This window comes from Drosophila tropicalis, unplaced genomic scaffold, assembly GCF_018151085.1.
Source record: "Drosophila tropicalis isolate 14030-0801.00 unplaced genomic scaffold, ASM1815108v1 contig_878, whole genome shotgun sequence".
In the NCBI taxonomy this organism is placed as follows: domain Eukaryota; kingdom Metazoa; phylum Arthropoda; class Insecta; order Diptera; family Drosophilidae; genus Drosophila; species Drosophila tropicalis.
In genome coordinates, this window is record NW_027173374.1 from 17,316,044 (window position 1) to 17,342,292 (window position 26,249).

Here is a 26,249-nt window from a genome sequence, read left to right on the forward strand (position 1 = left end):
CTATCTAATTCCCATCCACAAAAGCAAAAATAATATAAAATAGGTCTCTGACCCCAAAACGAAACTGGTTAAGCAGAGAGTGGTACAAATAGGCAAAAAGGTGCCGCAAACCGCAAAAAAACCCTCACACATACACACACAAATAAAACCGCAGTACGTTCAATGCGGCGTATGCGTAATGTGTCAACTTTCACTTTAAAAAACAAATTTAATAAATTCTCTATATGCGCAGCAAAAAGTGAACAGAAAAGTGCACATCAGCTATTGAAAGGCGGCCAACCAGGCAGCATTTATTTTGGTTTAGTCTCTATTTATTTTCAAATGTTGTTAAACGAGTGTGAACGTTGTTGTTTCTGTTTTTGTATTTGGTACTGGTCTAGCGACACAGTTTTTGTTGATTTTCTATTCTATTATTTGCTATTGCAACACTTTATTTTAGATAAATTTTTATAAAAAATTTAGGTCTGTTATTGATTTAGTGTGCAAAGTTTATTTAACTTTAAAATTGTTTTAAATTGGTTATAGGCGATTTTGCCCATAATAATGTTACCATTATTATCTGACAATTGCTGCCAAAAATATTCTCATTCATTTGTTGTAGAGAAGTAATCAAGATTTTAGTTAAGGCAAGAAGCAAATATAAGTTCATACGGAAGAAATAATAGCCACTAAATCAAAAAATTGATTAAATAAAAAATGAAGCAAGTAAGTCGACTCGTCGACTTGGGTATACCATACACCAGGTGAAACAAATATTTCAAATTTCGAAAACCAAATGTTTGTCTATTAAATTGTTTTTACATGTCTTATACTATGTGCTATCTCGCTCACTCTACGAACACACGAGCACTCTAGCGCCGCCACTAGCCAACGGGCAATTCTGGCCTTGTGGACCGCTTAGTAAAATACGTTCATACTCATATTTTGCATGTTTCTAGTCCGATTTCAATGAAATTTGGTAGTTTGATAGAAATAGATAAGAATAATTAGTCTGCCGAATTTGATAGCGATAGTCAAAAAAACACAGGAGGAAATCGGTTTTTTCTAAATTATGGAGGCGGAAGTGGGCGTGGCAAAATGTGAAAATATATAAATTCTCCGCCCATACTATGCCAGTATACATACTAAATTTGGTGACTTTAGCTTTGTTAGTTTTTGATAAAATCAGTTCTGTTTAATTTGCGGGGGCGGAAGTGGGCGTGGCAAAATGTTTAAATAGCCAATATCTGCGCGCCTATTAAGCTAGTCTACATACCAAATTTAATGTCGGTAGCTATCATAGTTTTTAAGGAAATCAGTTTTATGTAAATTCTGGGGGCGGAAGGGGGCGTGGCAAAAAGTTTAAACAATTATTTTCTGCGCGCTAACTAAACGAGCATATAAACCAAATTTGATGTCTCTAGCTATTATACTTTTTAAGAAAAACAGTTTTATGTGATTCCAGGGGGCGTAAGGGGGCGTGGCAAAAAGTTTGAACAATGAATTTCTGCGCGCTAACTAATCGGGTGTACAAACTAAATTTGATGTCTCTAGCTGTCATACTTTTTAAGAAAAACACTTTTATGTGATTCCTGGGGGCGTAGGGGGGCGTGACCGAAATTCCAATTAACTCTGTACATGTGCATAATACACGAGTATACATACCAAATTTGGTGGCTCTAGCTCTTATAGTCTCCGAGATCTGGACGGACGGACGGACGGACAGACGGACATGGCTAGATCGACTCGGCTGTTGATCCTGATCAAGAATATATATACTTTATAGGGTCGGAGAAGCTTCCTTCTGCCTGTTACATACATTTTGGCGACTTTAATATACCATTTCACCCTATGGGTGTATGGTATAATGAAGCAAGTAAGTCGACTCGTCGACTTGGGTATACCATACACCTGGTGAAACAAATATTTCAAATTTCGAAGACCAAATGTATGTCTATTAAATTGTTTTTACATGTCTTATACTATGTGCTATCTCGCTCACTCTACAAACACACGAGCACTCTAGCGCCGCTACTAGCCAACGTCCAATTCTGGCCTTGTGGACCGCGTAGTAAAATACGTTCATACGCATATTTTACATGTTTCTAGTCCGATTTCAATAAAATTTGATAGTTTGGTAGAAATAGATAAGATTAATTATTGTGCCGAATTTGAATGCGATAGTCAAAAAACTACAGGAGGAAATCGGTTTTTTCTGAATTATGGGGGCGGAAGTGGGCGTGGCAAAATGTTTAAATAGCCAATATCTGCGCGCCTATTAAGCTAGTCTACATACCAAATTTAATGTCGGTAGCTATCATAGTTTTTAAGGAAATCAGTTTTATGTAAATTCTGGGGGCGGAAGGGGGCGTGGCAAAAAGTTTAAACAATTATTTTCTGCGCGCAAACTAAACGAGCATATAAACCAAATTTGATGTCTCTAGCTATTATACTTTTTAAGAAAAACAGTTTTATGTGATTCCAGGGGGCGTAAGGGGGGCGTGGCAAAAAGTTTGAACAATGAATTTCTGCGCGCCAACTAATCGGGTGTACAAACTAAATTTGATGTCTCTAGCTGTCATACTTTTTAAGAAAAACACTTTTATGTGATTCCTGGGGGCTTAGGGGGCGTGACCGAAATTCCAATTAACTCTGTACATGTGCATAATACACGAGTATACATACCAAATTTGGTGGCTCTAGCTCTTATAGTCTCCGAGATCTGGACGGACGGACGGACGGACAGACGGACATGGCTAGATCGACTCGGCTGTTGATCCTGATCAAGAATATATATACTTTATAGGGTCGGAGAAGCTTCCTTCTGCCTGTTACATACATTTTGGCGACTTTAATATACCATTTCACCCTATGGGTGTATGGTATAAAAAGTTTAGTAAAGGAAAATTTGACTACACAACTTAAGAATCTTTAGACTTTAAGATGAAAGGTGTCACAAGATTGGGTGAAATTTAAGGTGTATGAGATCTGGTACTCAGGTTGGCGGCGGAGTCGACAGTGTCGAGTGCATAAATAATGACATGTTTTTCTTGTGGCTATGTGGCTTGTGGGTACCCTTAAGGATGTCCTCTGCCATTCATTCCATTTCATTCCAGCCCTAGGTAAATGGTGCACGAAATGTTTGCCACTCCACTTGTCACTTTTGTCGGCGGTTTCTCCTACTGTGTTATGCATGCAAAGTATTGTAACATGCTGCGTATGCGCAATGTGTGTGTGAAAGGGCAAACACACACGCCCACACGCTCGACAGAATTTAAATTGTAATTCTACTTAAAGTTTGTTTTTCTTCCACTTTTAATTTTCATAGGAAATACATCTTAATGGATTGGAATTAGATACAGAATTAGAATTCGAATTAGAATTAGAGAAGCAACAGACATAAGCACTCAATATTCGATGGAAATTAATTGATCCATGTTGAGAGCCTGTCAAATGCATCAATGCACAAATATTAATAAACTAACCCAAACACATTCAAGTGCCCTCGCCCCCATTTGGATAGTAAAAATTCCAATTGAAATCGGTGCCTAGTCCTCTGTGTTTTTGTATGGCAAGCGAGGGCCAGAGTAATTTACTTATGGCTAAAAATAACACGGAAATAATGTGATGTGTCAAAACAAAACATCAAAAACAAAGAACAAATTCATTGGGTCGCAGGTAGAGCTCAGAGCTCAGAACGCAAGGCAACGCATTTTGAATGCGTGGCGGACATCAAAGAGGATGTCGTTGACGTTGACTTCGACGTCGTCGTCTTGGCTGCCAATAAAAGAATTAAATTTAGGCATAAATCATGAAAAACGAGCAGACGATTGCCGCTAACAACTAGGCAACTGCCGCAGCCAATTAAAAATAGATTTCCCTGATGCCCAAAAGAGTCTCTTTCACTCCAGAGAATTAATGTAAGACAGATACATATATGTAGAAAGAAAGAGAAAGAGAGAGAGAGGGAAAGAGAGAGTAAACGAATGGAATGTTATTTCTTCCACACCATTCATAAGGATTTAAAACTAACTGGGTGTCCTCTTTGCACTGCTACTGGCAAATATTTGCCCAGCTTGTCGAATGCCAAAGAATTGATAAATTGCATTGGCAGGATAATCCAACCGCCATATTTGTCCGTATACTAAACGAAAGCATCGTGTAGAGGATGCTAGAATGTTGGCTAACAGGGGAAGAAACCATGATAAACCATTGAAAATGCGCATTGCACAGTGCTAAATGAAGCTTTGTTCTAATTCTGATCTTAAAACCTGAAAAATCTCCATAGGATACTATGTAGGGCAGAAGAATTATATAGATATAATGGTGTCTTTACTAATGCTTCAATTTAAGTAACTAACTCCCCCGAAATAAAAGGCACATGTTAGGAACCAAAATCGAGTGAACTCAAAAATAGATGAAGCCGTTGGGGCGGAAACAATGTGGAAATTTTACAGGTTGCCCATGTCAAATAAAATAACACAAAACACGAGCCTCAAAAGAGAAAAAAAAAAAAAAAAAAACACACACACACACACACACACTAAACGAAGAGAAAACATTCACAAGAAATACATGGAAATAAATATTTGGTATTCCTTTACATTTCGTGTTTGGTATATGTACCTATATTTTCCATTTTCCCCTAAAAAAAAGAATATCAAACACGACGACGGTGACAACAACCGGCAAACGGAAGCAGTAACAACAACAAAAACAGCAAAATGAATGGAATCGGTGTGGGTTGGGTGGCAAAGTAGTGGGGCGTGTCTTGTCGCGAATCGCAAAGCGGAAGCTTTGTGTTAAAATAACAAACAATCAGCCCAGAATCATGCAGGAAGTGCAAATAATAAATAAATATATCTATAGGTATTCTCTTTTTCTTTATTCCTTTTCAGGCAGGGTTCAATTGCTTACCTAGTAGACCCACCTCCAGCTCTAACCTTTTTAGTGGAGGGGGAAGGGCTGTTCGGGGCGTCAGTTTTCTTGCCTGGGCTAATAAAATGAACTTTTATCTTTCATGTTTTCTTACTCTTACTTATTCTCCCTTTTTTTTCCTTTACAGTACCTGCACGCTTGGTCTGGGCCGCTTTGGGCAGGACTGTGGATTTGCCATGCGATTTGACACCACCCACGCCTCAGGATTCTGTAAAGTTGCTGCTTTGGTTCAAGGACACAACGGGCATACCTTTATACAGGTGAGTGACTAAGAAAGCGATAGTGAGTGAGTTGTGAAGGATCCAAATTGATTTCACACACAAAGAGAGAGTGAGAAGTTAAAAGAGAGAGAGAGACTCACACAGATGCCAGTTGGCCATTCATCAAAAGCGTTAAATAATCGTCAACATCCTTTTTCTTGCAAATTATCGCGCAAGTTTATCCCTTTTCGTATGCTACATGTGTTTTTTTCTGTTTGGTCTTCTTTTGGTTCCCTGTGTTTTTGGCTTACTTCCGGCACAACATGTGAATGTACATGAGATGTGTGTGTATTTTTGTGTGGCAAGGATGTGTCGCGTCATAATCCACTTTGTTATAATAAATGTAAAGCACATCCGATTACATCTGCCGCATGGCAAATTTTCACGCATGTAAGTGTGAGTTGTCAGTGTTGTCATTTTCGCCTTTTTTTCCAACAGATCTGGCCTTTTCTGTGTGAAAAACTTGAAAAATTAGCTAAAAGCATAACGTTTTATGGACTTGTGAAAACATGCCAATAAATCCTTGATAATACAGATTTTGTTTCTTTTCATCCACATTTGAGCTGCTTTCCTTGATTGATTCAGCTTTATTTGCTCTTAAAAATTTGACATCACTGATGTGAGTCACCCTCTTTTTCTGCATATGTGTGAGTGTGAGGAAAAAGCCTTTACAAATTTGCGTTAATAAATTTTCAATATAAATTGTGGAAAATGGCGGCTTGCATTTTAAGTAGTTGGCCCTCTCGGTAACTACTTATTATTAGGATTCGGCGCTTAGCTATGCAGGTGAAGCGCTCAATACCCATTAAACTGCAGCAGCAGCTGATAGAGGGGGGTCCAGGGTTCTGCATGGGGTTATAGTGAGAGTGAGAAAGGAAATGGTAGCACTGCCCTGACACAAAACAGAGTAATTTAGTAAAACAGCAACAAATTACTGCAATTTGCAGAAAGCTGCCAAAGTCGCGACGTGGCACGAACACACACACACACCAAAACACTCTACAACTGTCGACACTCCAGTGTATTCCTCCTTTCTTCCTCTCATCATCATGATGATGGCTCCATGGCTCATGGTGTGCAAATTGAGCGTAATTTTTTATGGCCGTAAATTATGCGAACCTGGGCGCCAGGGCAGTCGTCTTATGGTTGCTTTCTTCTCTCTCTCTTTCTTTTTGTGCATATGTTTATTTATGACATCTAATAATCGCTACATGCCCCGCCCACACACTTGTACACGCACTTATATAACCTTCTTTTCATTTGTTTTCTCTGTTTCATAGTCTGGACTCGCGGGGTGGCAATGTAAAATTGGCTCCACATGCGGCTATAGCTAGCGATCTGGGCCAACGTTTATTTTTCAGCATTGGCGATAATCCCAAAGATTCACGCTTGCAAATAAACGATGTGAAGCCCGAAGATGGCGGCGTCTATCGATGTCGCATTGATTTCTTTAACTCGCCTACTCGCAATTTTAGGCACAATCTAACTTTAGTTGGTAAGTAAAGATATAGAGACAAGATCAGCAATGAAAAAGTTCACAAGACTGTAATATGGATTTTGGTTTTTAGTGCCGCCAGAAGAACCACGCATCTTTGATGCACAAGGCAAGGAAATCTCTCAAATGGCTGGGCCATTTCGAGAGGGTTATGAGCTATTTCTCTGCTGTCAAGTGAAGGGAGGTGAGTCTTGTTTGACCCAATTTGTGGGCGACGACAGTTGCGTGTGACACCAACAGCATCTGCCATTGACATTTGTAACTTGCCTTTCTCCTTCTCATTCTACTTGGCAGGACGTCCGCCACCCAAGGTCACCTGGTGGCGCGATGATATCGAACTTATTGGCACCAGTCACACTTCGGTTGAGGAGGGAGCCACTGTAATGGTTAACCAGTTGTTGATTGGCACCACCACACGAGATTATTATGGAACGCGCATTGAGTGCCGCGCCCAGGGCACTCGGCTGGTTGAGCCTGTCACCAAGGATGTCACCGTACAGGTTCACTGTGAGTGCTCTTCTCGTGTTGTTTGCCATAAATGTGCGATATATATACATATATAATTATATTGATGTCTTCTTTTGCATAGTAAAACCCGTACGCGTCAAGATCATTACGCCGAATGACCTATTGACCGCTGGACATCCTGTGCCCATTCGCTGTGAATCCTGGGGCTCATATCCGGCTGCGAAAATTGCCTGGCTCTTGGATGGTGAACCCATACGCAATGCCGAAGTTACTGTCCACAATGACAAAGAGGTAAATGTCGCGCAGTTAGCCGCCAAAAATTTGCTTCTCTCGAGTAAAAGTTTCGTTTATTGTCATAGTTCCCAGGACAACGGCAAATTTGCTTAGTGCGTTTGACATTTGATAGGGACTCCTTTTGCTTAATAATGTCAAATGCATTTTGCCTCCTCCCTTTCAAAAAAAAAAAGAGAGCAGCAAGACAAAGTTTTACAACAGACCAGACAAGTTGACTTCAAGTGGCCAAGGCAAACTCTTCTCTACTTGGCCATCTTCATCTTTGATGAACTGCACTAGGGGAAAAACTTTCGACTTTGCCAAAATTGCGCAAATTTGCACTCGATGCCAGGCGCAGCATAAAAGACAAAGACCAAAAGTGTAGAGAGAGAATGAATTTTCGCTCGACTAATATGCGAATTTTTATTCGAATTTATGTAGCCCGAGCAAGACCCAGCAGCAGTAACAGTTGTCTACAAATGGAGGGTAATTTTTTTTGTTCCTCTTTCAACCGAAAACTGAAATTTATCAGCTTGCATGCAGCACGAGTGAAGGCGAGTGAGTGAGGACCCAGGCTAGCAAAACGGCCAACTCACTGACCGTACGACCGAACGACGGTCTGTCGACTCAGTTTTCGGTATCCATTAGTTCGTTCTTGGCATTTGCCTTTTTCGCTTTCTAATTATGCCATGTAAATGGATAGAGACACATCGAATGGAAAACTGGGCAACGTCGCCAGGCATTAGTCAACTCGTGCATAACCGATTCCTTATGTAAGAGAATCCATTCCAGTCAACTCGCATACACACACACACACACAGGCGCACAACTCATGTCTCTGTCTGAAAAGAGTAGATTCGAGAACTCTTTGCTAAGACACGGGTTTTCGAGATTTCGTACGTGTGTGTGTGTGTGTTGCTTCCCAGCAATTTAATACTGGTCACCTTTAAATTCGTCTCATTATTTTGAAAAGTCCATGCAAGAAACAGAAGTCCTTCTCTATGTTATAGCATCTTTGCTAACATTTCCATCTTTCTCCCTCTCGCCCCTTGCAGGATGCCAACATTACGACCAGCATACTGACCCTGAAGGTAACATCGGAAAATGACAATGCGGAACTGACATGTCGCGCCACGAATCCTTGGTTCTCTGGTGGCGCCATCGAGGACAAACGTATTATACGTGTGGCATGTAAGTAGTGGTAAAAATAAAAGAAAAAACCAAGAGATTTTCCTTGAAACCGAAACTTGTTTTACGCCTGCTGCTTATGCTGCTGCTGCTATCCTTTCAATTATAACAAGACGCAGACGCACATAGACGCAGACCTCAGCCTGTTAGAGTCCCTGGCAACTCCAATTAGAAGCATATTAAGGACAGAGCAAACATAATTTGATTAGAAAACCCAGTCACAGCCACAGCCACAGCAAAATGAAGTACTAGACTAAAGAGCAGAGGATGGAGCTGACCTTAGCTCTGGGGCAATACCAACCTGTTGGCCGCCTTTCGTTAAGCTGCTTATAAAGTGCAGCCAAGTTGCCATCGTCGTCGTCATTGACGGTCGTCGTCGTTGCAGTCGTTTTCTGTGCTTCGACTTGTCTTGATTAAATTTTCACTGTTATGTTTCGTTTGCTCATTTTTGTGTTGCTTTCTGTAGCTGCTGCTGCTGCTGCCATTCCTGTCCTCCATAATATTTGCAACATCCGCTTCCGGTTTCCGTTTTACATTACTCCTGCCGCAGCAACAAAGCACAAACTGAATTACCTGCACTCAAAAGAGGCCATACCCATCTCTTTCCCTCTGGCAACTTCATTTGGTTTTCATTTTGTGAGCCATTTTAAATAATTCACCATAAATGTCAGGCGTTCATCGTCGTCCTTTCCTTTAGTAGGCCGCCATTGACATTTGCCCCGACCGCCGACCCGAGCAACCGGACTGGCGCCAGTCTCCTAAGCGTATTAGATTTTTACAACCGTAACTAATAGTCCCCATTTGGCGTGTGGTCAAGAGGCGCCTTTCTCTCCCGCATCAGCAGCAGCTGGACTTAACTACATTACGCAATGGCTCTTAGAGTTTGGGGCCAGTTTCAGGGTCCTCTCACCTTATGAGCCATTGCCGTTTATTATTTTGACTTTGATTCCAGCCATTTGCAGTACTCATTAAGCTGAATGCCCTGGGCACTTACTCACTTATTCTCGATTCTCTCTCATTCGATTTGCAGATCCGCCCACCGTGTCCGTGCATTTGGCCAATGAGGATCCCAGTCGAGTGGTTACACGAGCTGAGGGCCAAAATGTCACGTTTAAATGCCGTGCAGATGCCAGGCCTCCGGTTACCAGTTACTCTTGGTTCAAGAATGTAAGTCCAAACCAAACAGCTGACGCCCACCATCACAGAGATACCTTCGTTTCTTGGGGGTACATTTTCTTTCTTTTTCAGAGGTAGGGGAACAAAGCATTCTTGCGGCAACTTAAGCAGATGCTTTGCGGTTTCATTAAATTTAACCAACAAAAATTGTGTCACATATATGTATGTATGTATGTATGTGCGTCACATGCCGCAGAAGAAATCTTTTGCTCATTTTTCAACTGTCTTATAATTGGCTCGTGATGTCCATTGAAGTTCATTCGTGTTGCAAATTATTTAACTATTAATCATGCGACAAATAAACCAGCAAATGTTAGCGAATCATTCACTTCGTCTTCGTCTATCCCTTCCCATATGTCCTTTCCCGGATGGTTTCCTTTTGTTTGCGTGTTTGTTTCTATTGTGACAAAAGCAAACAGGACTGACCCACAGAATGGTCCTTGGCTTTGGTTTTGCCTTTGCCTTTGACTTCAACTTTGTCTGGGGTTTTTATTATTAAACCGCATGATTTTGACATCCTTTGACAGTTTTGTCCACATGGTCAAATCATCATTTTTCATAGGAAAAGCCATAAACTCATAGTTTTGCTTCCTTGTTCTTCTCCGCGTACCGTGTCCGCTGTGCATTTAACAAATTACCAAAAGCATTTTGTGGCTAACAAAATGACAAACTTTTCAATATTCAGGACACTTCGATTTTCCTTTTTTCTTTTTTTTTTTTTTGGCATTAATAACTTAGCAAAAAGCAAAAAAGGCAAAGAATTATAAAAAAGAGCAAAATAGCAAACAAGAAAAGGGAATAGAAAGTGAAGAAAAAAGTTAGCAGATGTGGGGAGAAAAAATATCAGATGAAGCGAAAACTTTGTCACTTTGTTGAGTCGTCGTCAGTTTGGCATATAGATTTTGTTTATCATTTTTTCAGATGGTTTTTGTTATGTGAGGAGTGAGAGAGCGAGCGGGGAATCTTTTTTCATTGAACTGAAAACTTTAAAGTTCATGGCCCAGCTGCCAGTAGAAGTGAAATAACAAAAAACTAATAGAAGGGAAATGAAATTAAAGTGACTTTTCGCGTTAGCTTTTGGTTATTGCAAAATGTAATTATTTCACTTCATCAGTTTGACTTTTATTTCATTTTGGAATTTTTAATGAGTTTTATAAATAATCAAATCATGCAATATGCTCACACATACATACACCCACACAAATTAGCTGTCAACAATATGATTGGTGAACAAAAAAAAAAAAAAAAAGAAAAATTACTTTATACTCTGCATAAGCTACTTAAAATGCATCATTATCATAATTTAATTGAATTTACTATATAAATGGCGAGGATATCCCTCTCCTCCCCCTCTTTGTGCCCATAGCCTTTAAATTCATCGAAACGAAACGAAACGTCAAATTATTGCCGTGTTAATTGAGCAGACAACCCAATGTATCCGGACTGTGATTTCGTTATCAATACAATTGAATTTTCAATTGAATGGCTGCTAAAATGATAATTTGACCAAACAATGGTTAAAATGTGCCAAAATGCAAAATTAATTCCATTTAATAAATTTTGCATTTGAATAATTCGCACCACTTAGTGGTTGCTTTCGGCTTTGCCTAACCACAGCGAATGTTTGCTGAAATGCTTTTGCCCCATAGCTAATCATATATAGAGCACTCGAATTTCCCCCATTGCCAAAAATTTAGTACTGTATTGTGGCCGTAGTTCGCATTAACGTTCCAAGTGGACAGATGTGGTTTGGTTTTTGGGGGGGAATGGTTACCCGGTTTGAAGACTGTCTGAGGACTCTTGAATTGCATGAAACTCAACCCCACTCACAATTACTCTCGTATTAACTTTCTCTTTTGTTATATATTTTTATGTATTTTCTTTATCGGTTTCTCCTTCAATACCTTTAAGTATTAAGTATTTGAATTTTTAAATATTAAGTTTCAGTAGTTCTGCAACATATTTTGATCCTCCACAAATTTGCTTTACCAGCAACAATTTATCCTATTTTTTGAGGCACAGTTGATATTTATTATTTATTTACTGATATCATACCTTCTGTACCTATTTTTAGGGTATGCGTATGTCTGGCGAGAGCACGGAAATAATGCACCTGACACAATTGGAAAGGGAGAGTGCTGGCGCTTATGCGTGTGGGGCAACCAACACGGAGGGCGAAACGCGTAGTTCGAGTCTGACTCTTAAAGTGCAATGTAAGTAGAGCAATAGAATATTATCTTGGTGTATATACATATATAGTTTTTACCATGTACATATAATAATGCGAACTATCTTGTTGGAATACCATGGCAAGGCGGAAACGGAAGCTGCCAAAATGAAATAAAATACAAAAAATCACACAACTTTACAATTGGTGTAGAAATAAAATTTCGGCGAGAAACTTTTGCAGCAACGGATGAGGAAATTGCTCAAAAAAACCCACCAAAAAAGATGCATGATGCTACAATCTGTAGATGTGTGTTTGCTAAGGGCTGGAGTTGTATTCGTGTGTGTGCCTTGTTTACTATTGTAAAATTCCTTCTAAATAACCTCCATTGATTTATTTACACGAGCAGACAAAAAGTTTTTCGCTCGCCTATAAATTCAAGAGTCGGAGCAATATTTGCTCTGTTAACTTTTTCATAAACTTCACAGTTTTCGAACTTGGACTCGAGGCGCAGCCGCAAAAGCCCTTGGCCATTTTTATGCTGTGATTAATGTGGATTTCATATACAAGCGATTTGGCTGCATAAATCAGACTGAGAAAGCACACAAACACACTTACACATTTACAGAGAAACATAGTCTTTCTTTTTCTTTGGCAATCGATGAAGATTTAACTTTAAACGACACACAGAAAAGAAGAACAAGAAGAAGCCAAAGAGCACGGATTTTCTTTTTGCTTACCCATACTTATATATACATGCTTACTTGCTAAGTTGGGGGGACTAAGCGAAACGAAGAGGAAAGGGTAGCGTATGGTTTGTAAGAAGTTTTGCTTTGCTTTTGCATTGAAAATTCGTGGTCTTTGTTGTTGTTGCCCCCTAAACAGGAGTGTATCCTTACATAATCATACTACTTCTCGACTGGCAAATTTTCTTTTTCGTTTTTTGTGCTGGAAAACTGCTATTGCTTTTGCAAAGCTGTAATGCATTTTCTCGTCCCGCTCTCTCTCTCTGTCTTTTTCTTTCACTCTGCTCAGTATCCTCATTTCATTTCTATACGACAGTTTAAGTAGTTTATATTTCGAATTATGAAAGTTTCAAGTCATTGAATTGAGTCTTAGGTAACTTTTTCTCATATATGAAAGAAAATAGCAACAAGTACTTACACACACAGACAGACAGAAAGCCAGGCAGACAAAAAGGCAGACAGAGAGAGGAAAGGGCGGAGGCAGACTGGAGGCTGGCTTAAGTATTTGAAAACTGAAATGCAGTTGACTTGTGATAAAAGCGCCAAGTAATAAAGCTGAAAATGCTTATCTGACTTGGCGTGACTTACATTTTAAAGGCGGCTTTCACCGCTATACACACACATACACAATAAAACACACACACAAGCATATTTATATGTATTGCCTTGAGGGCAAAGCACATCAGCTTCCGTGTATATCTGTTCCCATTTTACAATCCCAAACAGGGTAAGAGAGAAAGTTAAGTCGAAACTCCGCCTTTTGCTTTCCTTTTTTTTTTTTTTTTTTCTGTTGCCAACTTTCAATACCTGGCCCACAGACTCTTAGCCGCGCCACAAGACATCAGCTAACAGAGAGGCAGAGAGAAAGATAGAGACAGAGAGATTGAATGAATCTCGCTCCGTTCGTGAAACGGAAACATGTTAATTACTATGCTCAAGGCTATGTTTCTGACTCTTCTTTCTGCCTTCTTCCCTTTGGAGGATTTCCTTGTTTTTTTGTATGTATTTTTCTCTCATCTTCGTTTTTGGTAGCCCTTAGAGACAAGACGAGTTTGTTTGCTCACCCCAAAAAGGGAACGGGAGCGTAATGGAAAAATTCTCAAATGAAAATTTTGCTTTTACCTACCCCAAAGTTCTATATATGTACATATTTCTAACTTTTGTTTTGCTTTTGGTATTTTCAGTCTCGCCACGCTGTAAGCCAGGCACTGAGCAAACATCCATTGGAGCCATCAACATGCACTCGATACAGGTGAAATGTGAGGTAGATGCCGATCCCCCCCGAATCGGTGAGATTCAGTTGGACATACAACAATACAAGGAACGTGTCGCCGGTAAGTCCATAGTTCTCTTTCGCTTTCTAGACCTCAGGCCAAATGTCTATGTAACTCTGTATCTCTGTGCTCTTGCAATTATGCTATGGAAACGTGCACAACTCAATTGTGTCAGTTGGTTGGTTGTTTGGTGCCAGAGTCAGAGTCAAACTTGAAGTCGAGTTAAAGTCACCATTAGCACAACTTGTGCTAAATACTTGAGGGTTGTCTGGGATTTTCATTCAACAAAAGCCAAACGGGAATCGGACATTGTACGTGACTGAATTAAATTTTAATCAGAATAAATTTTAGTTCATAGAAAACGGAACAAAGTAGAACAGAATAGAGGAATCGGAAACGAAATCATTTAAAATGCAAACCATTTAGATGCCAGGAGTAGGAAGTGCAAAGCTGACAGTGGAAAGGACATACATTCATACAAACATACGGATAAACGTATGTATGTCTATCTGTCTAGGATAGCTCTCGCACTTTGAACAGCTGTGCACAATAAATAAAGTAATTTATTTACCGCAAAAGTTATTTGAAAATCTGCACGAAAATCCATTGGGCCAAAAGAATGACTTATCCTTGGCTCTGCACTACACTCCACTTTGCTCGGAGTTCTCTCGTTTGGCCATAAAAACTTATTTGCCTTCAAATATTTATGCTTTGCCTGACTGGCAAGTTCTATGGAGGAAGTGGGAGGACAAGAGAATAAACCAACCAACAAACGAACGAACGAAGGAGTCTAATCCTTTTCATCTTCCTTTCTCTTCTTGCCGCACAGGTGCTCAACTCGAGAATACAATCGAATGGATTGACCAGCACGGTGACGTATCTGCCGCAAACCGACTCCGAGTTAATAACACTGGCTTGCTGGGCCAGCAATGCGGTTGGCAGACAGACAACGCCCTGTCAGGTTCACATACTACCAGCAAGTAAGTATAAAAGGAAGTGCAACTGCAAGGTGGAAGTTGTTGGCATTGCCGTTACCTGAAGATGCTTTCGATATTTGCCTCCATCTTGTGCCGCAATTTAAGCAAGACGCCGTCCCCATCTGTGTCCTTGTCCCACCTGTCCGGTGTCGATGTCTGTTTCTGTATGTGTGTGAGTGTCGGTGTCGGTCTGAGTTCTATCTCTTATGCACACATAAGGATCTACTTACATAATTGCCGGGGCGAGTTAGCCTGTGTGTGTGTGTGTCTGTTTGCTGGGTGAAACTGCATGCTTCTCCTTTCCCAAAATGTTTGCAAATAATCATCAGCTTAGACTACTAGCTACTATTACCTGTGCCATTATTGCCAGTTCGGCCAAAATTTGAGCGTTATTAATGCAAACTGTGGCACGCCTTTATTTACCTCAAAATTGCCGCTTGAAGGCGATGAAAATTTTGGGTTTTCATGCAATTACGATAACGATAGCGCAGCGAAGGAAGGAAGCGGACTCTATTTATATCTCTCTCCCACTCTCTTTCTCTCTCTATTTCTTGCAGATCCACCTGAGGCACCAAAAGCTTGCGAATTGCGCAACGACACCGTTCTGGAGGTAGTTTGTATGGCGGGCAGTGATGGCGGTCTCTCGCAATACTTTATGCTGGAAGTTGTTGGCGGAGATTTACTCTATGCCAGCGAAACGGCCGCTGCTGGCTTACCTCGTGGACAATTTGGTGAATCAATTGACAATGAGATATCCACGCTGAATGATCAGGTAAGGAATGGATGGGAAACAAGAACTCAATTCATGTCAACTCAACTGAACTCGACTTTAACTAAATTAAATAAATCCATATTGTAAACTGTTAGCTGCTTGATTAAATTAAAATTTAGTTACAAGCCAGCTAACAGCCCGAAGCAGAGATGCAGAAGCTTGGCAATAATTCACTTGAAATCCATATGGTCAATTAGTGTGCATGTCCTTTGACTTTTCTGCTTGAATTATTAATAAATATTTAAGGGTTGCTGCGGGGTTTCTGCAGCTTCTGCCGGCAACAGACTGCTGATGCTGCTGCTGCTGATGTCCTGGTCGACTCAAGCGTAAAAGGGACAACATAATTAATGCTATAAGTTCTCTCATATGAAGAGAAGGCAAGGGCAAGCCTTTTAGCCATTCGACCCAACTCGGCTATGTCTATCATTTTGTACTTCCTTTTTTTTTTTTGGTCTCACCCCCTAAGCGAATGCATGCTGAGTTATTAAATTATCTCTGTCAGTCGTAAAAGAGAATATCATATGAAAATTTCATTTCATTTCGTTTGGCTGCTTTCAACAACTTAGAACAAGCAATAGAAAGGAGGGAGAGAAGATGGGAAAGGGATGACAGTAGGGGTAGAGGAGGAGAAGTAGAATGAGCTGGGTTGGTTGATGAAGCGCTTGTCGGGCGAGTTTATTAGCAAAGTAGCCAAGCGCAAAGTATACGACGACCAAGATGATGATAATGATGATGATGATGACGACAATGATGATGCTGATGGTTGAGGAGAAGGACTTGGACTCTCTATGTCTAAGTAGAGTATGACCCAAGCTTTAAAGTTTCACGCTAGATAAAAACACATACACACACACAGAGAGACCCACAGACGCAGACATAGACAACAAACCATATATACAAAGACCAGAAGAAGATGAAGAGTGGCTGAGTGAGATGGGTAGGTGGGTAGACGGTTGGGTGGTAAAAAGTGCCGCCAGGACAACATAAATTACTTACGCTTACTTGAGTGGGAATTTGTGCGTAACCAACGAAGCTCACTCGATTGTGTCCCATTACGGCAAACGGATATTCAGTTTAAAATTTCAGACACTGTCGAGAGACGTTCTATTCATCTATCCTCTTCTACTCTTGGTCAGTGTTTTTGTGTCGTATTTTTTAGGCATGAATAATTATTTATGTTTTGGGTTTTTCCTGTGTTATGTCTGTATGTGTGTATGCTTACGGTTGTTTTTTCGTTTGTTGTTTGTCCCAAAAGTTAAAAATATATATGCATGTAGGTACATTTGTATACGTGTATATAAAGTATAGTATACTTTGCAGCGCGTGCATAAGAGTAAACCAACCATGTGGCAAGTGAATTATATATGCGGCTCCTGTCATATCGCATACAAACTGACAAAAAACCCATAGCAAACATACACATACATATATAAATTGTCTCTATATATTTCTGCTTACAGGCGACATCTGCACCCATCTTTCGCATGCAGGAGAATAGTCCACAATTTCGTTTGAATAATTTAGAGCCGGGACGTGAATATCAATTTTTAGTTTATGCCGTCAACGCCAAGGGACGCAGCGAGCCTCCGGTGGTGATTGAACGCGTGCGCGTGGCTGCCCAACTGGGACCATATGGTGAGTACCAAATGATTTTATTCCCTCCTGAACTTGGCTTTCAAAATTGTTGAAACAAAAGCTATGCACAAGATTTTCAATGTAATGTCATCGACTCGTACTAATCACATAAAGAGCCCAATATATGAATGTGATTGTGAATCGGCCCCTCGATTTTGTTGTACAGATACATTTTGCTTTGGTTTTCCTTTTTTTTTTTTTTTGGGTCATTTTTCGGTTGAGGCCAATAAAATAGCCTGAGCAGCAGGCGGAGAGCTGTCTAATTCAACGCTTGACTGCATTTTCAAATCAACGCAAGTTCGGGGAAATCGTCTTCAATCAGCCGCCGCGAAAACTTCGCACATGGCCAGGCACACAAAGTATATATATGGGGCAAGAAAGCAAAAAAAAAGTAGTGGCAACCTGGAATCGAATCTCTTGCTCTCTGGGCGTTGGGCTTTTGGGTGGGCCGCCCTTTTCTAATCCACTGACTGAGTTATGCAGTGAAGCGTAAAGCATTTCAGCATTTTCCATCAATTCCTTGTTGAGTGAGGGCCAGGCCAGAGACGACATAGACACAGAAACGCACATTACGTATACGCAGGGGCGTGCCACAACAGCCTCTTCATTTTACCCAATGCTTAACGACATAATGCGTGTATGTGTGCGTGTGCGTGAATATATGTGTGTGTGTGTGACTGTGTATGTGTGTCATTGGCAATGCCTTTCTTTATTCCATGCCAAAGCATAAGCGGAATTGCTTCAATTTTCGTTTTGCTTAACAACCACCGTAGACACTTTGCTTTTATTGTTCCTTTCGCATTCGCATTCGCCTACATGTCTCCTCCTGTTTGTGTCTTCTCCGTTTGCCTTTACGGACAACAATGTTGTCATTATTTTCATGCTGATTTTTATTTTATCTGCATTTCCATTATCATTTTCATTTTGCTGCGCCTACCGAAAAACCTTCGTTGCCATTTTCTCCCTTTGTGAGTTGGCCATAAATCACCTATGTATATATATGTATTTATAGTATATGTGGCACCGATTTAATGCCACTAATTGTATTTGATACGCAAATTTTCAATTCAATATTAGTGCGTCAAATCACTATCCTTGCAGACCCATTTACAGGAAACAACAGCTGCCAGGAATTCGAGCACACGCAGACACAGACAAACTAGAGTCTGAGTTACTTAGTTATGTTAATGATTTCACTGTCTTCCACTGTCTCTCTCTCTCTTCAGCTACCAAATGATGCCATGTGTGTGTTCTGTATTTCTGTGTGTGTGTGTGTGTGTGTGCGTCTGTGCGTTTTGGTCCGTAAAATCGGCCTATAAGATCCGAGAATGGAAACGCATCGTAGAGATTCTCAGCTTGTGGTTGAAATCAAGAGAAGGCTGCTCGCTAATTTATGCGGAATTTTAACAGCTTCTACTAGGCCCAGAAGCTTTTTCCTTTTTATCTCTCCGTTTTTCGTATGCGGCAGTGCTGGCGGCATATGTGTACGTATACATTTTTGTAGGCAACAACAGTCAGGCATAAATAAAAACCTTAACAAATCAGTAGACGTTGATTTAAATCAGTTTACGCAAAACTCATCAAGTAAATTTATTGCATTTTGTCGAAAAAAAGAAAAAGTGAAAAGTGGCCACTCGACCTACATAAGCCAGAAAAAACAGCGGGAAGGTGTAGGAAAAGGCAGCAAATAAATAAGTAAAACAGGTAGAAACCAAAAGCCCAAGCTCAGCAACTGATTAAAACAACAAAATAAAAGCGGAATGAAAGAGACCAGAAAAGAGGAAAAATGATGACGAAGAAGATGAGAGGCTGTGTGTTGCCAGGGGCAGAGGCCAATAAAAGGAGGCAAGAACAAAAATTAAATTGAGCCGCAGGTGTAGGCAATTTCCACTCAAACGCTCACTTCAAAAGCCAGCACAAAGAGGACGAGAGACAGAGAAAGAAAAAGAGTAAGAGAGAAAGAGAAAAAGAGAGGCTGCTGATGCTGCTGCATGATGTTGGCAATGTTTCAATACCGAGGCCGTTGCTTTGACTGCCCGCAAATGGAGCGGAAATGCTGCCTGCCACCATTGAAGTGAGGCGGGCAGAGCCGAAGGAGCAACCTAAAACGAATGTCTGGCATAAATCTTGCCTGGGGATCATCTTACAATCAGTTTGCCTTGCCATAAGCAAGTGGCACACACATTATGTTGCAATTTCCTCTTGCTGGCAATCTAATAAATATAAACAATACAAATGCCCCTTGGACCTACTCTGCTCCTCTCCCTCTCTCTCACCACATATGGCTAATAATTGCCAGAACTTTTGTTTTTTTTGGAGTGCCATGAAATCTAATCTCAAGTAATCAACGGGCAAAGGTCGCATTGAAGCGTAATCTTACGCCATTAGATTTTCATATTTCATGACCAGAAGAAGATTAATTATATTCCTGATTTCAATTTGCCAATTTGCTTAGAATAAATATGTATGTACATATGTACCCAACTAATTTGAAGCAAATAACAAATCAAACTATTTATTTTCTATTTCCCCTCATCTAGATGAGTCCATTCTCTCGGAGGATCCAACGCCGGCGGAGACCACGCATCATGGCGGAAGCGGCAGCGTCGGTGGAGGAGGAGCTGGCGGTAATGGCAATGCCGTAGGCAATGTTGGTACCGGTGCCAGCATTGGCAATGGTCCCGAGAAGCAAGCATCCACACTATTGATATTGGCCGCTGTTGTGGCCATTGGAGCCGTCATTGTGACGTCAATTATAGTGGCCGGCATTGTCGTTGTCTGTCGACATCGGCCGCGACCACCTGAACCGCAGGAGGTGCGCAAAAGCATGAGGTAAGAGAAAACCACGACTTCTAGGAAAAACTAATAATGAAATTGTTCGCCCACACACACACACTCAGAATGTGTGAGCAAAAATAATTATTTATGTGTGGCACGTGAGAAAGTTAGGCTCACCTTGAGAGTGGGGCATAATTTTGTTCACATTTTTCCATTTCTTATTACTTTTCGCCACCAAGAAGACCAGAGGAATGCCAATTAACTGCCAAACTCAAAGAAGAGTGGAAGGAGGATAAAGTTCCAATCAATTTGGCTTTAAACTCTCAACAATTGCTAATGTCAAGTTCATTAAAGAGATACCGATTAGCTGGCAGCTGGCAGGTGGCCAACAAATTATGCTTAGACTTGTAATTAAATTAATTAAGAGCAGCACCTGACCCGCAATCACAATAAACGACACCAGCAAAAACATAAAAAAAAAAAACAAACAAAACGAAAGGAAGAAGCTACATTTTAGATGGGAAATCAGCGATTGTTATCTGTGTTTGAAGCCAGACCCTTTCGAGCTGCTTTAGCCCGCACCTGTTTTATCCCCTTTGCTCAATTGTTGGTCTAATGAAAGATAAACACTTTGAACCACAAACTCTCATTAACCGGATGACCTTTTTTCTTCCCTAGCTGATTGCCTTCTATCTCTCTTCTACTCTCTCGCTTGTGCTTGAAATAAATTGCTCAATAATGACTCAGAGATTCAGCCAACCACTTCAAAGCGTTTTTGGGCAAATGAAAATTCAAACATATTAATTATAGTTTCCAAATTTAGTCACATCAAAGGAAAAATGCCCAAACGCTCCGCACTCTGCCGCCATGCGGGTCATTAAATTGGTCGAATGTTTCGTCATTGGCCTTTTTCCGTGAATGCGGAAAATCCGCATGAGACACAGGTGACACGCTCTTTCCAAATGTATTTACCTCATGTGCGTCTATGCATAAATTTTAATGATTTGCCTTTTGCGGTATTCAAAGGATTAGTGCAAATATTTGAGTTGCACAAGTGATCTCCCCCACCACCTTTCTCTCTCTCTCTCTCTTTGTCCCTGTGTGTGTGGCGTAAAAGTTTTGACAGATAAGAGCTGACATGCTGATACTCGTGTGGCTTAATTAGTATTCCCTATTAACAACGGCGAACAAAGTATTAAAAAACTGTTGTTTATACGCCATGTAGGACCTGAGCAATCCAATGTTAAAACAGCTTGGCTCTCTCTCCATTTTTTTCTCCAGAGATGCTAATGGCAGCTAGTTGAAGAGTTTTTGTTTAGTTCTTTTATTTTCATTCACCAAGGTTAAAGGAAAAATCAACAAGCAATTCTCCGAGCAGCTCCGTCCACTTTGTTTTGTTTCGGTTTATGCAAAAAAAAAAAGGAACAACAAAAAGTGGCCTGCATCAGGGGAACTATTAGCAAGTTGACAGAATTGAAACCAATGTGCAGAGGCATGCAAAATTTGTGTGTGTGTGGGAGGAAAACTTTTAATAGATTTAAGCGAGCATATTTTTTTTTTTTTAGTTTTTGCTCAACTCTCTGTTAATCTCTTACCATTTCAGGCCGGCGCGCAATGATGTGCCCAGCATGTATATCGAAGAGGATGAACTGAATGAGCTGGAAGAGGGCGGCGGACGAGCGGCCGAGATTCGTGCACGTGTGGCACCACCCACCTCGCATTTATGTGGCCCCGGCGGCGGTGGCAGTGTTATGGGTGCTGGTGTTGGTACCACTGGACCGTCTAGTGGCGGCCCAATCGTGGGTCTGGGCGTTGCCGGACCCCATCATTATATATCCGAGAGCTTCATACAGTATGCGCAGCCCAGTCTAAACGGTACTATTCCAAAATCTATATTGAACAAACTGTAGTGGCTATGTATCAATGAAGTAGTATGTTTTCAAGTAGTAGTTCAAGTAGTTAACTAGTAGCCGACCATTTAGTTTGCCATTCACTATCTACTACACTTTAGTATCTATCTATAATGCATCCCCTCAAAACACACACTTTCTTTGCGTTTGCCATTTCCAAGTGCGCACTTTGTAATATTAATTTGTATTCATAGTTTTAGTTGATTGATTTGCCCAATCGATGCCATCTGTGCATAGATATGTATATAGAGTTGCTTGTACATATACATACCATATACACTTTACACTCAACACATACATATGCACATTTAATATTTAATGCACATGTATTTTAAGTACCTCTTATGTTGTTAAATTAGTTTAATTTTATACGATCCGGCAACCAAATGAATAAGTTGTCAATAACCCATATCCATCTCGCTCTCTCTCTATATATATATATATACTATTTTATATATATTTTATTTTGAATTTCGACTCTTTTCAGTTGCATGTGTGAGTGGCTTTTCATTATTCATTGATCTTTAGTTACACCAACCAAAAAGCACAAACACTTAATTAACTTAAATGACATTTAACTGGCGACTGGCGAGATTAATATCAATTTGAAAATGAATGAGAGCTAACATCATAATTACCCTTGATTTAGTAGAGCCAAACAATTTTCTAATTAGTTCTCATCCAAAGTAATCTAATGAGTAATTCATTCCAATTGAAATGAGTTGATTGATTCCCGCAAATTGCAATTAAAACTGAATTAGTGCAAGAATACTTGAACCATTAGTCCAGGCACCTTCCTTCTCTCTCTCTGTCTCTCTCTCTCTATATATATATACATATGTATATATATTAGATTTCGCATCATAGAACCTAAGTATCACCCCTAAATCCCTTTCAAAAATCTGTAAACTTTCCAACTACCTAAGTCACTCTGTCTTCCTTTTGATTCTCTCTATCTCCCTAACTCTCTGTCTGCCTTTTAGATAACCTAGAGTCCTTTTGGACAACTATCAAAAATCCTCAAAACTGAAGTTGTAAATACCTTGTCCAGTATTTAAAGCAATTTAGCCATTTGAAAAGTTTCTTCTACATATAGAATATATACTTTCCCTTCCTCTTCCACTCTACATCTCTCGACTAACGACGTAATCAAACACTATTCCAACCTAAAACCCATCAGGCGATGTGCTGCTACCTTTGCTTGTTACAACAATGGCCAACCAACCGGTGACTAGTTGCCATTCAGCCATCTCGAATGTGGTTGTGGCTCTGCCTCGACATACCGAATGTACTATGCCAACTAAATTTTATGTAACTAAATCTGTGCAGCAAGCCGTAAGACAACAAGCCAGCATTGCCACCACCACCACCACCACTTCTACTGAAAAACACAAGCTGCAACTGCAATTGCAACTGGGTAGCCACGTCTGAGCCCCATGCAGCAACAACAACAGCACCAGACTGCTTCAACTGTTGGCTCAACTGGCAACTGACGATTGCAAAATGTCCACATATGGCAAACAAAAATAAAAAGAGACAACAGAAACCAATGCCGAATCCTTCAAATGCTTTTAACATACAATTCCATATACATTTTTGCTTCATTTCACATTTTAATTTGTCCATTTCTGGTTATCTCAATTTGCCTTTTTTTCATTTCGCCACACACACACACAGAGATACGAACTCATATATGTACATGTGCATGAAGTATTGCATATAATTTGCTTTGCTTTTTTATCTCCTTTGAACCACTCTTTGGTCTAATTTCACTTTTAATGAAGGAATTTGCCTGTACAGTTAACATAGTAAGAGGACTTAGGCTAATTGAAAGTTGTGAGTTTTGGTTTCAATTGAAAATGAAACGCACACATACAAAAGATCACGTTCACAAATATTGAGTTCAGCAAAATGGAATAAAAATAGAAATTTCATTTACCCAAGTCCCACAAACAACAACTTTTTGGTGGCTTAAAAATGAGCATATTGTTTACCTACAGACTGCTGACGGTCGGTCTGTCTCTGGACATTCCAAGTTTTTCTCTGGACATTCTGCATAAATTTTTGAGCCAAAGAACAAGTAACAAGATCTGCATAAAGTAATATGTGAATATATTATACATACATACATCTTATTTGTTAGGTGTACGAATTTTGCAAAATATGCTTCCAACCTCCGCAATCCACTCTCACTCCTACTCTCGAGCTCTTCTCACATTCCTTGTGTCTTTCTGTTTTGCTTTGCTAGAATGCTTGGCCAGACATTGTTTTAACTTTGAATTGCATAAATTTTAATTATTTCGAAAGCACTAAATTAAAACACAAAAATAATAATAAAAAGGCACAAACGCACATCACTTGAGTCAAAGGCCAACGCCACGTCCATTTCCACATAAACATACACACAAAAAAAACGCCTCTTAGGATGTGGGAGTTAGAGTAAGGCCTTTTTGTCTATTTCCTGTGGCATGCCAACATGTTGGCCAATGCAAATATTATTTAATGGGCAGATGTGTCGCATACGTGATATTATTGCTCACAAATAATATATAGTATGGGAGTATTTCTCCCATTCCCCACCCCTTGTCTAGATTTAATGTGTGTCCTGCTTTGGGCTTAAAAGTCACAAATTAGCAAAATTTGATATTGTCAGCGATTAAATTTTAGAATTTTTTTTTATTTTTGCGTTGCTTGTATTTAAGTTCTCTCTTACGGCTGACAGCGCTTAATTTATGTGCGCTGTAGGGCAAACACCCACATACACACGAACACTGGCATACATAAATACATTTGACTGTCAAGCGAACACTGTGCATATTTGCAATTCCCTGTTGAACCCATGTGAGACAAACTGACGGGAGCCCGCTCTCTATGGCACATAAACCAAGTCAACTTGCTTACAAGACACTAACAAGTTCCAAAGTCAGACTGAAGTGCGCCAAAGGAGTTGTCCAGAAGCTGTAAGGGAACTATTGCTTCAGCTGAGTCGAATAACAAAATACTCTACACTGAGTATTGAAGATGCCTTCTTAAATATTGTTGAGTTTATAACAGAACCTTCTTAATAATCTAAGAGACCGATGATTTAAAGGTTCTCTGTTTTACTCTTCCTTTTCATAATAAACCAAAGGTTAAAGCTATTGTTAGAAATTGAATTAACTTTATGATCATTACCAATAAGCAATACTTTGTAAACCAAAAAGAGAAAAAAAAAAGAAAATGGCAATCAAAACGATCCTTTTACAAAGTTTTTTCCCCTTACTTTATGTAAATGGATAAGGGGCTTCAGCCCAAGTCATTTGCCCAGCTGTGAGTCAAGTAAAAAAAGTGAACAACTATTCTCACACAGCCAACCAACCAACAACGTGAATGGTTAGAAACGGGTGAGTGGGGGAGGACAATGCTGTCATTAGCCAACAGTTTTTAATTGCATAGGCCAGGTTCGCGCACATCACACAGGTGTGTGTGCCACATAGGACCTATCATTGGGGGAAAGCTGAATGCAAAGGGAAATGATGTTAGCGAGATGTTCGTTAGGCGTATTTAACTACATGTAGTAGATCCTTCTAGACAGGCAGAGACGAGGAAAAAACGTTTGACTTGGAGTCGCGTCATCTTCTCAGTATGTGTGTGTGTGGGTTGTTGTACTTTTTTTGTTTGTTGCAGTTGTGTGTGCACACATTTGTTTCATCTCATGCTACATACATTTTGGCTCAATGCTTTTTTGCTACTTGTTCTTGTTTTTCTTGCTGTTTGTCTTGCCATTTGTTTTCCTTTTTCTCTGTTTTGTTTTGTCTGAGAGCGTCAAGAGTCGCGACGATTCTGAAGAATATTTGTATAGCTCTAGCTGTTGTCCTTGGGCTTGGGTTTCTTCACTCCGCGTTTGTATGTGTGTGATTGTGGTACTCGTCTAATTAGACAAAGTTGAGATAGAACCTCAAATGGCACACTCGAAATGAGTAGAATTTACTTTAAGATTTCAAATTTAAAGTCCGTGTTTGTGTGAATGTAATGGCAGCTGCCTGCTTTATGGAACGCTACTTCATCTCTCTTACTTTGATGTCTGTGGGTAGGGCCACACACAAAAATGCCACACAATTTGCTTTAGCAACAATGTGGATGCGGCCTATATGCTGTGTCACTCACGCACACATACAAATACAATCTCTTGGCTCTTCAATGTCAACGCTCAACGCTCATTCATTGCTGGCGC

At 40.1% G+C, this 26,249-nt stretch overlaps 1 protein-coding gene across 1 annotated transcript in view; it reads left to right on the forward strand.

Annotated features, from left to right (window-relative positions):
- Positions 1–26,249, forward strand: part of side (sidestep) — a 68,690-nt gene that overhangs the window by 38,512 nt on the left and 3,929 nt on the right. The window contains 15 exon segments of the mRNA XM_068301468.1: positions 5,045–5,177; positions 6,458–6,672; positions 6,746–6,856; positions 6,967–7,179; positions 7,262–7,431; positions 8,469–8,604; positions 9,632–9,768; positions 11,852–11,990; positions 13,875–13,966; positions 13,968–14,024; positions 14,794–14,944; positions 15,499–15,713; positions 17,174–17,348; positions 19,889–20,180; positions 21,730–22,001. Coding sequence (XP_068157569.1) covers positions 5,045–5,177; positions 6,458–6,672; positions 6,746–6,856; positions 6,967–7,179; positions 7,262–7,431; positions 8,469–8,604; positions 9,632–9,768; positions 11,852–11,990; positions 13,875–13,966; positions 13,968–14,024; positions 14,794–14,944; positions 15,499–15,713; positions 17,174–17,348; positions 19,889–20,180; positions 21,730–22,001 — 2,508 coding nt within the window.